The sequence below is a fragment of the Cyanistes caeruleus genome, chromosome 6 (genome assembly GCF_971803275.1).
Source record: "Cyanistes caeruleus chromosome 6, bCyaCae1.hap1.1, whole genome shotgun sequence".
NCBI classification, from domain to species: domain Eukaryota; kingdom Metazoa; phylum Chordata; class Aves; order Passeriformes; family Paridae; genus Cyanistes; species Cyanistes caeruleus.
The window spans coordinates 66,138,612-66,150,242 of record NC_141706.1 but is presented as its reverse complement, the minus strand read 5'-3'; the positions used below and the strand labels follow the sequence as shown (position 1 = coordinate 66,150,242).

The 11,631-nt window shown below is 43.7% G+C and overlaps 1 protein-coding gene across 2 annotated transcripts in view; it reads right to left on the bottom strand.

Annotated features, from left to right (window-relative positions):
- Positions 1 to 761: 761 nt before the first annotated feature.
- The window catches only part of DDHD1 (DDHD domain containing 1), a 61,444-nt gene continuing 50,574 nt past the window's right edge, over positions 762 to 11,631 (bottom strand). For both annotated transcript variants that reach the window (XM_086892293.1, XM_023927262.2), the window contains 5 exons: positions 11,429 to 11,504; positions 7,290 to 7,439; positions 5,783 to 6,035; positions 3,495 to 3,674; positions 762 to 1,376 (listed from right to left, as the gene is read on the bottom strand). In XM_086892293.1, coding sequence (XP_086748419.1) covers positions 1,195 to 1,376; positions 3,495 to 3,674; positions 5,783 to 6,035; positions 7,290 to 7,439; positions 11,429 to 11,504 — 841 coding nt within the window. In that variant the 3' untranslated portion in view covers positions 762 to 1,194. The remainder of the gene's footprint in view (positions 1,377 to 3,494; positions 3,675 to 5,782; positions 6,036 to 7,289; positions 7,440 to 11,428; positions 11,505 to 11,631) is intronic.

Genomic DNA, 11,631 nt, shown 5'->3' with positions numbered 1-11,631 from the left:
TTGACTTCTGAATTAGTTTCAGATACAAACCTAATCTAAATGTTGGTATTCTCAGGCCTCACAGAGTTTATTTTACGGTGCTGTCTCTCCCCCTGCACATAAATATACACATCCATATGTTTTTATACAAACACACACATGTATGGATTTAATTATGGTAAACAAAGGACAGCTGGATCCTCTGCAAACCAATCTGATGTGCCTGAGAAACACTTGGAACCTGAAAAAGCAAAGGGCACTTACCTCTGAGAAGAACGTGACTGATGTCATTTGTGTGAAACCACAAATATTTATTTTTAATGAAAAAATACTTAAAGTGTGCCACAGTGTCCATATATTCATTTGAATAGTAGTACAAAGATATGTATTTCTGAGAAAAAGTCTTAACACTGTAGAAAATAAATGTGGTTCTTAAATTATGTCAAAAGAAATCAGTAAAAAAGTAATGTTTTATACACTGGAATAAAATGAAACGATTAGAGAGAATAATAAATTATAATTACAGTATTTCAAATATTTGCCTCATGCTCTTTTTTTTTTTTTTTATAATTTTTTCTTTTTTTTTTCCTCTTCAGCATTAGTTTCTTAATGTATCACATAGGATAGACCCTCAGAAGCCAGGAGTGAGAATGGGCTTCCAAAGTGGGGGATAATTGGATGTGGAGCTGAATAAAGTCCTGGAAAAATGACACCACCGCTTGTTAATCACGGGTACGTAAAACATCAGCACATGGCAGGTTTAGGTTTGTACTGAACATCTATTTTTGTTTTTTTGTTAATGCAAATTAATTTAGGTTTGGTTTGTTGTTGTTGGTTTTTGTTTTTGTTTTTTTTTTTTTAATCCACTATTTTTTTTTAAATAGTTTAATGAACTAAACAGCAATTATGGTCATTAACAAGGATGTCACCCAAGCACAAATGCTCACGGGATGCTACAACGCTGTCTTGGCTCTTTGTACAGTCCACGTTGACAGGAATTTGGAATTCTTTCAGGTCTAATTCAGCACTGCAAAACGTTGAAAACTATAAAGTGCTTTGAAATACAAATAACCTCTCCTCTTTAGAAACAGGAAAACCCCCCCAAACATGCACTTGAACCTGAAACCTCCATGCCACGGGTCCTGCAGCTCTGCAGTCAAATCCGTTTTGTGCCACTGGTTTTGAAAGTTTCCTCTCCTGTCCCCAGTGAAAAATTCACACAGTGTCTAAATTGGATTTGTCAGTCTCTTCTTGGTCTTGCTTGTACATGAAGGTGAGGAGGAAGAGGGCAATATCCAGAGATGACCAGTAAGCAGTGTGGGATGTGACTGCAGACCAGTATCTGCTCTCCACGAGACCTTCCCTGAGCTCAAAGTCGATCCTGTGCTCCAGTTCCACTGGAAAATGAACAAAAAATAAGGAGCAAGAGGGATGTTAGAGCTGCAAAAACACCAGTTCTGGTTCTGTAGTACAAACAACACACTCAGCCTCTCCTCATGTTTACATTTCACAGGGCACTCAACTAAATCAAGATTTAATAACATTTCAATGCATTTAGCACAAACCTAAGAGTGGTGCTGAAAAAAACCTGCTTTTTTCAGTTAAAAAAAAAGCAAAAAAAAAAAAAAAATGGAACCAAACCTGCTCTTAGAGGTCTTTTCCAACCTGAATGATTCTGTGATTCTCAACATGGGAAAAGATGGTTATGTTTTTTTTTTCAAACAGCTGTTTTCCTTATAGTAACTCTATAAATATATTTATTTATACTTGTTATGATAACTACAGAGAAATATCCAGCAAATGCTGAGGCCCCAATAGGAAACTTTCTGAAATAAATGGATTTCTTGCATTTTTTAGTGTCTATACAAGGAGACTACACCCAACACTACAAGCCCTTCCTGCAAAGTCGTCCCTCCACAGCTCTGCCCTTTTAATATCCTGATTATTCCAAGTATATTTCAGCAGTTACCCTTTTGTTTCAATGGCTGCTTTGATTAATGCCACATTCTAAGCAATTACCACTGCATTTTAACTGGGCCAATGTTAACCTATCGCTAAGGCACTTCAGCAGTCAGCAAATCTCCACCAGCAGCAATAAAATAAAAAGGACAAAAAAACCCCTAAAAGCTTGCTGAGCTACAAAAAGCCAAAGCCCCAGACTGAGTCAAAAATGCAGCCATTTATCAAAGCCAGTTTGAAGGAATTTTAATTCTTGGCTCGAGGAGCACGGAAAGGGAGCATCGCACAAGCGCCGGCAGACACGGCACAGATCTCCCTGCTGCCCCAGGAGCATCGCCCCACTTTGCAGCAAGGACAGGGAGCCAGAGCCTTGGAACGGCAGCAGACAACCAGAGTCATTTCCAAGAAGGAGAGTTTATCCAAAAAAACCCCAGTGGCTGTGCAGGAAGGCTGGGAGAGGCCGTTACGGGAGCTTGGGCGGGAGCCAAACCCCACCACAGCCCTCTGCAAGCACAGCCTTTGGTGGGGATTGCATCATTCAGCTCCCAGCCCCGCTGGCCTCTGCTCCACCTTCTCCTTCTATGGAGCAGGGATGGGTTTCCAGCATGGAGGGATGTGGGATCCATGCAGGAAACCCTCAGTGTGCCAATCTCCCCTGAAAGGACCCCCTCGGCAGCTCTGTGATGTTCCCTGTCCTGCTTCTCTACTTCCCTCACGTCTGACCCAAAATTTCCGCCCTCAAACACTGACTCAGACAGGTTATCTGCTGAAATTAGTATGAACAGACAGCAATCCATCATGTGAATGCTGTCACAGGACACTTGTGACTCCTTAGATTGCAGAAAAACCCCGTGTCCTGCAGCAGTGCCAAGGGGGAGCTCAGAAATAAATCCAAGGATGAATTTCCTGAGAGGAAGTACCTATGCTTTTCAAAAATCCCAGCTGCTAAAATTGCACTTTCTGTTCTGAGCAGTTCAGATCAGGACAAGGGCAGCTTCTGTTCCCAGTCATACACATCCTAAAATCCAGATTGCTTCAGGATGGGAAATGTATGGGGGAATTGGGAGTTTAGGTGGAAAAAAGGGTTTAATCTGTCAGAGGGCAGGGATGGATGGGATACTGGGGAGAAATTCCTGGCTGTGAGGGTGGGCAGGCCCTGGCACAGGGTGCCCAGAGAAGCTGTGGCTGCCCCTGGATCTCTGGAAGTGTCCAAGGCCAGGTTTGATGGGGCTTGGAGCAGCCTGGGATAGTGGAAGGTGTCCAGGGGGTGGGATGGGCTTTAAAGCTTAAATCCAACCCAGGAACAGCTCCACAGAATCCCAGAATGGTTTGGGTTGGAGGGGACTTTAAAAACCACCTCATTCCACCCTCTGCCATGACCAGGAACACCTCCCACTATCCCAGGCTGCTCCAAGCCCTGTCCAAGCTGGCCTTGATATCCAACATTTATTATTTTGTGGCAAACCCACAACAGCAAATCCTGTCAGGTGCAGTTCTGGCACTTCCAGCCCCACACCCCACTCTTGTTTCCCTGGATCCACAGGATCACCACTCACCTGTGGGTTCGAGGAATCCCGAGCTGCTGTGAGGCAAAGGTGGGCTCCCAGCACTCGTGGTCTTCTTCTCATCCCCCTCAGGTCCCTCTTTTCCTGTCTCCATGCTCTGGGGGGTGGCACTGGACCGGCCAAACCTGGAGAAGAGCATCCCACCGAGGCCCTTCCCGATGCTCGCAGCTCCTGCATCCAGCACAGAGGGGAAAAAAAAACAGCCCAAGATGCATCAGTCAAACTGCAAATAAAGTAAAGTCAAACTGCAAATTAAAGCCACTGCAAATTAAAGTCACTGCAAATTAAAGTCACTGCAAATTAAAGTCACTGCAGCACCCATTAATTAGAGCTGAGTGAAGGAAAACCCTCCTGGTGCTTTCTGAGGGTGGGAACATCTGACTGGAGTGGGCTCTGTTTATCCCCAAAAGGCAAAAGCTGTGATTTGGAAGCTGTATTTAGGGGGAAAAAAAAAAATCTGCAGAGAGAAATCTGGTACTTTGAAGGATATGTTGTGATTCCTCTTTCATAAATTCTAAGACAAAAATGCTTTCTAACAATGTTGGTGCCTTCTGCACATTTCTCTCATTAAGGGTCCATTGCCCTAACAGAACTTTAAAAATGTTACAGCATCCTTTAAAAGGACTATTTTGGATGCTCAGGAAGAGGGATATAAAAGTTAAGTGGTTTTGTCATGTTTTATCCCGACTCTGCTGCCACCTCATGGACAAGACATTACAGTTATTATAGAAACCCCCCAAAAAAGCCACTCTGCTCTGAAATATTTCTACTTGAGGAAAAACTGTTTTTATATTCTTATTTGACTGGAAAGACTCCTGGCACTAGGCTTCTCCCAAATCCCACACAGAGAGCTAAAGAAAAGCCTTGAGTCAACAAAAACTGCAAGTGTATGATCAAGGATAAGCTCTAGTGAAGGGAATTTAAGCTCACTTAAACCAGGGCTTATTTTGACTCAGAAAGCCAGAAAGGAGCAGATTTTATACTAAACCAGCCTGAATTTCCTATTGTAGAAGGATGAGTTAAAGGTAACTGTAATGAGTTACATGGTGTGATTTTTCTGCTATTTGTCCACACCAGGAAATGGAATCAGAGGACAAGCTTTAATTTAATTTTTATTCTTTCCATGAAGTGGAGTGGAATCTGTTGAATCACTGGGATGTAACTTCAATAAGGCAGACAAGAATAAGGCAGCAATTGCATGAACTACATCATCTCCCCCAAGCTTTGACTCCAGTGCACATCAACTGGTTTTTATTTCGAGCAAGTGTCAGCTGGGATTAAAGCCAGACACCTACAGAACTCACTGAAACCATCCTCTGCCAGTGAGGATTTTGGGGGGTTGGAGTGGATGATCTCCAGGGGTCACTTCCAACCTCAGCCACTCTCTGATTCTGTGCAAGGGACAGGAATAGAATCATGGAATGGTTTGGCTTGGAAGGGACCTTAAAGCTCATCCAGTTTCAATTCCCTGCCATGGCAGGGACACCTTCCACTAGCCCAGATTGTTCTAAGCCCTGTCCAGTCTGGCCTTGGGCACTTCCAGGGATCCAGGGACAGCCACAGCTTCTCTGGAAAACCTCAAGGCCTCACCATCCTCACAAGGAACAACTCCCAGTTCCCGATATCCCACCTCTTCTTGCCCTCTGGCACTGGGAGCCATTCCCTGGCTCCTGTCCCTCCATCCCTTGTCCCCAGTCCCTCTCCAGCTCTCCTGGAGCCCCTCAAGGCCCTGCAAGGAGCTCCAAGATCTCCCTGAATCCTCTTCTCCAGCGGAACACCCCCAGTTCCCATCCCATCTCCAGATCTGAGTTTCCTTAGGGCTGTACCCCAACCCCAGGGAGCAGCAAAACTCCCCGAGCATCTCCCAGCTCAGGGACAGAGGGGATATTACCCAAAATGCTGAATGTCCCAGCCCACAGAGGGGACATTACCCAAAATGCTGAATGTCCCAGCCCAGGGACAGAGGGGACATTACCCAAAATGCTGAATGTCCCAGCTCAGGGACAGAGGGGACATTACCCAAAATGCTGAATGTCCCAGCTCAGGGACAGAGGGGACATTACCCAAAATGCTGAATGTCCCAGCCCAGGGACAGAGGGGACATTACCCAAAATGCTGAACGTCCCAGCCCACAGAGGGGACATTACCCAAAATGCTGAATGTCCCAGCCCAGGGACAGAGGGGACATTACCCAAAATGCTGAATGTCCCAGCCCAGGGACAGAGGGGACATTACCCAAAATGCTGAATGTCCCAGCCCAGGGACAGAGGGGACATTACCCAAAATGCTGGCTTTGCCAATGTTGGTGATGGACTCCCCGTAGTGGCGCCGCACCATCACCGGGGACGTGGTGGGGCTGGGCGCCGCCGACGCGCTCTCGGTGTCCGGGGCTGAGGTAGGTTCTTTGCTGGGGTTGAGGAAACTTGGCTTCATGTGCTCGTAAGGGAGGGGGTTGGCTGTGTTGTACCAGTGGATCTGCACAGGTGAGATGTTGCTGTAGTGTTTCAGGATTAAGGGTTCTAACCTGTAGGCCTGGAAGGGGAATTTGGAGCAAAGATCAGTCCTGGGAGTCCAGACTGGGGGGGGAAAAAAAAAATCACCTTCCCTTCCCATCCAGAGCTGTCTCCAACCTCAAATCCAGAGTACCTGTCCTAAGCAAAGCCTAGAAGGTGACACTGGTGCTGTTCTGGTCTGATTCACTTTTGGTTTCACCAGGAAGATTTATCAGCCACACAGGTTCTTGTGAGCTCACTTTCACACACCTGTATTACAACATTTGTACTACATGTTGTTACCAACACACAGGTTACTAACAGATGGTTTTACTGAGAGAAGAAATTTAAAGTTAAGCTGATTCTAACACAATAAAGAGGAATTGGCTATTTAATGTAATGGCTAATGAAACATTCTGTTTGATGGCTCTTTGTTGATCCCTGTGCAAAACATGAGTTTATTAAAAAAAATATTTTCCTACTGATTATTTATTTCTCTTTGTCCACTTAGATGTAGAAAAGCATCCTGAATTTCTTTATTTTAAAACTACAATGAAGTTACTATTTGCAGAGTGGAACCAATTGTCCTTGAGAATCCAGGAAAATTCTGGAGTAGCTGGAGCTGTGAAGATGTTTGGATTGAAGTCTGAATATACTTAAATTCAGCTACTTTAAATAGGAAAGTATCCCCAAATTGCTGTTGTACATGAAATTCCCAACCAGACTTACATCAAAGAAGTTACCAAGGGGATGCAGATCAAAGGTCCAGTAACTGATTTGGTGACAGCCAACACAGGCTGCTGTGGAGTAAGGAAAAGGCAAAGCTACAGCAATAATCCTCTCCCAAATACTATCAAAAAACTTAGGATCCTTTGGGGGGAAAAAAACCCCAGTCTTTGCTTTTCTGTATTATCTTGGAAACTGTTTGTGAAGCCTTTTTTAACAGCAAAAATGTTTTTGGACAGATGATGTTTGAATGGAAGCCAGGAAGTTAAACACAAAATCCTTGTCTGAAAAAAGATTATTAAAAAAATAAAAAAAAAAAATCAGATTAATCCCAAGTCTTATGCTTATTACTATGAAAAGAGAAGCAAAAAATATGTTATTTATGGCAATTATTTCTAGGAAATGTAATTCTACAGTTCCAAACCCCAAGCCATTGTATAATAACCATTAACAAATAATCCTCTGCTGGAACACACTCGTGTTGACTCACACACTTTGAAGATCCCACATCATCCCACAGCTTAAAAACAGGCAAGGTAAAAACTTGAGACTGCAATTAGAGACTCACCACTGGATCTGTTGGATGAAAAATGTTTAATAAGCGGTTACAGATGGTTCTGGGCAGGATGTGATCCTGGCTGCCGCTGGTTCCGGGACGGATCCCACGCAAGGCCAGGAACACTGCCAGTGGGGATCCCATACAGAAGAAATTCTCAACCTGGGGAGAGATTTCATCCATGTTAATAAGGATGGAAATGCTTCCTAGCACTGCTGGGTTTGATTTCTCTCTCCACCTGATTGGTTTTAACAGAGGGACTCAAAGTCTCGGTTGAAGAGCACCACAACGTCCATAAATGAGAGTTAAACTGCCCTTGGCTGCATTTTGGGGTGCTAAAACCAAAAATCAGGTTGGTATATGAACTCAGAGAGGTCCACCAGCACTGGAAAGGATGGAGAAAGAAGAGTTTGGGAGACACTAAAGAAATGAGTCTGATTTCTCCTGGAGCTTCCCAAACCTGCCAGACCTCCTCATTCTCATTCTAACCAAGTTCTCCATGATTTTCTTGCCACACACAGCTGGGGTTAAGTGACCAGAATGGTGCTTGCCACCAGTGCCACCATGTCCCAGGAGCAGGCACAGCCCCCTGAGACACTCTGATGTCACCCAAAGCTGCTGGGACCTCGCTGCCTTCAACACCAACTGAGTAAATCTGAGCTGCCACATCTGAGAAGTCACTGAACCTGCATTTTGGGGTCATTACAACCAACCCAAGGTCAGAATTCAACGCTGACCCCCCACTTCCAATCCAATCCAAACCATCAAATAGAAAACTCGGTGGTAAAAGACATTTCCCTAAGTCAAAATTGCCTTTCAACCTTTATTTTCTTACTTGAATAATAAATTTTACCATTGCCAGATGCTCAGCCAGCAAGAGGAATTGCTGAATTCTTGCTAAAGGCACGTGGAGGATCATTGGATTGCCTTCTCCCTATGTCAGCACATGGAATGAGGGCACAGGAATAATGGTCCTTTTCATCTCTTTGATTCCAGTGCTGCACAAAACATTCCTCCTCCTCTGTCTTGGCACTGGTACCACACTTCTTCCTTCCAAAGGAAGTCCCAACTCGATGGAAAAAAGAATAAACTAGACCTTCAACATGGTTATTTCATGTCACATGCAGCACAGCACTGCTCTGTCATTAAAATTATCACTTGGTGCAAAGCTCCTTGCCTTTCTTCAACCCAAGTTTTACACAGATCTTGTGTTTTGGCAGCTTGGACAAAAAGCTTTTTCATCTTCAAACACAACAAAAAGAATTTGAAATTTAAATTGAATAAGTAACCTCTAACCCTGTCCATCTGATATTCCTGTGTCAAGCATCTGAAAGACACAATTATCATTGTTCTGCTTTAGGGAGGAATCAGACAGTGCCTGCCAGCTTGCCCTTAGCAGAGGACACTCAAAAGAGACTGGGAAAACCCTCAAAAGGTAATTGGTTTCAGTGGTTAGATGGTGTGTGGCTTTTGTGCCATCATTTCTGTTGATAAACAGTGCTGGAGTCCCCATCCCTGCAGGGATTTTATGTGGATGTGGCACTTGGGGATGTGGTTTAGTGGTGGACAGGTCTTTTCCAACCCTAATTCTAGGATTCTAAACCCCAAATCCTTTAAGCTGCAGCCCTTAGACTGTCAGTGCTGTTGCAAGGTGGCTGAAGATCAGGCTGCTGTATTGGAAAACCTACTGGGAATAGAAGATCAGAATCTTTCTAGGCAATATTTATTAATTTTGGTGTTTTTCCTGGAATCAGGAGTGGGGCATTTTCCTGTAAATATTCAGCAATACAGGAGAGGTGTTTATGAAATGACCTTGGAGAGCAGCACTCCTCTCCTGGTTATGATTCATAAACAGAAGACTTAATGAATTTATTTGTATTTTAAGCAGAAGCTGAGCCAAGTAGTCATCCATTCAACTTAGCACTGCAGTATTTTCATAATTAAGTGAAAAAAAAAAGCTGAATGAGTCAACAGAAGTGAGGCAGCAGAGCCCTTTTGTGCTGGGCACAGAGGAACGTGAGACAGGCTGGACCCTCCTCCAGAAGAGTTTCTGCAGCCTTGGCTGAGTGAGAAGTGCTGAGGAACCCTGGACAGGACATTGCAAGGCCAGATTTAAATGGATTTCTGTGTCAGTCCTAAGGAGCAACTGAGGGTCCTGCTCTCCTCTTCCCTACAATGACTGAAAATCATCCTACAATAAAAAATTTCCCATTTTCACACACCAGAGGCGTGAAGGGGTTGCTGTCACACCATTCCCCAAGTTCCCATGTTCCTCAGCCCCTCACCCTTTAACTCCAGCTCCTCTTACAAGACTGGTGGGGACAAGGCTGTGATTCTAAATCCTCAATTTACAACATTAATTAGGTGTTGGCTCTGCTTTTAACCCCACAGCTCCCGTTGGTCCAGCAGTAATTCCATTATCCCAGCTGAGCAGAAGCAGAGGAAGAGAGACAAAGATCCCTCCCCCTCAAGTTCCCACTCTGGTGGCTTGTCCAGTTTATTGGAGTACAACACACCCCATATCTTCACATTTTGTGGGGCTTTTCCTCCCCATGGAGTCAATAATTCAATTTCCTCTAATATTAAGCACGAACCAAGCAAGCTGCTGTACTTCTTGCATTTGTCTTGCCAAAAAGCAACTTTAGTGCTTGCTCAACATCCAGCTCAATTCTCCTTCACGTGGCAACAGTGACTCCATCCCATCCTGGAAACCCTAATTTTTTTTCAGTCCAAAAAAAGAGCTGACATGAAGAACCAAGGGATGGGTGGTTGGTTTCTTAATGAGGCTGCTCTCTTTCAACAAACCAGTCACTCCCAGTGAGCTGGACTGGTCTGCTGCTGAGCAATCCTGTTTCAGTTCATTTCCATGGAAAGCTTCTCCCTCTGGAGCTCTGTCTCAAGCCATGGGAGTCACCAGAGTGAAGCTTCCCAGAAACAAAACACCTCCCTGGCAGTAAGGGCGAGGAAAAGGATGAACTGCAGTGGAAACGTCACCTGAAGATAACAGATATATTCCATCTATTTAGGTAGATAAAGTCCTCTTTATCTAAAGTTTCTTCCCCCTTTTCTCCTCTCCATCTAAAAAGCAACTGGTCCAGAAACTGTCCTTCAGTTTGAATTCAACTGAGTGAAGCTTTCCCAGAGCTGGGGAAGTACCAGCCTGACTCCAGCTTCCTTGATGGGAGAGATAATACCCTGACACATTCTTTCAAGCAGTGATGAAAAGGAGAAGGCTGTGACAAGGTGAATTATGGCTGGTTTCCTCTTTTTTTACAGCTCAACATTGACCTTGGCTTCCAGGAGCCCTTCTGAACTCATAAGGAAAGAAAAATGGCAAGTTAAGAAACAATAATCCATTTTATTCTCATCTATCATGTCACATTTTTATGGTTTCATACTCCAGGATGGAGTTGAGCGAGTAGAACGTGTTGCACATCCCACCCAGGAGCTGGAAAATGCCTTTTCCCAAAGATAAGGAATTCCAGCAATTTGTACAGCTGATTAGCAAGCAATCTGCTGCCTGAGATTGAAAGTGTGCTAACTGTCAGAGCAGAATGATTTGGAAGGAAAATCCACTCCTGGAGGAAATTCAATCAGATTTGCTCAGAGATGTGACATGTTAAAAGGAGTCCCCAAGGAAGATGGATTATTCAATGAAGTAGAAGTGAAACTCTTTAAAATACGTGATTGATGTCATCTGCCAAACAGTTTTTACCTTCCCACAGAATTGTGTGTGTCTATAATATAACAACTAAGTTTATGTATTAAATGTATTTATATTCTATATATTTACACATACGTTTACATATAATTTTCTATAAACATCTATAATAAAATCCCAGAATGGTTTGGGTTGGAAGGGACCTTAAAGCTCAGCTCATTCCAACCCCCTGCCATGGGCAGGGACACCTCCCTCTAGACCAGGTTGCTCAAAATTTATTACAAATACAGAATTTCAATAAATAACAATATTCTGTGAATACAACGTTTTTGCATGTATGCTCACACACTTCATCCAAAATCCAAATTATTCTGCCAAAACTATGTCTAGGGACATGGGAAAAAATAAAAATAAACAGAATGACTCACACTGCAGGTGTATTTTTACAGCAAGCAGAAAAGTTCAGTAGAAACCTCTTTAACATACATACCTTAAATTTTAAGACAGGTGGTTTTGATATGGTGGATGCCTTTAACTCATGTAACCTCTCTTCTATCTCTCTCAACCTAGAAAATAGAGATCTTTCTGAGATCCAATAAAAAATGCAGCTTTAACCTCTCTGATCCAAACAGGCATTCCTGTGGGGTCCAACAGTTTTGTCTGCTGGGAAGAGAGAGTGATGGTGTCAGTATT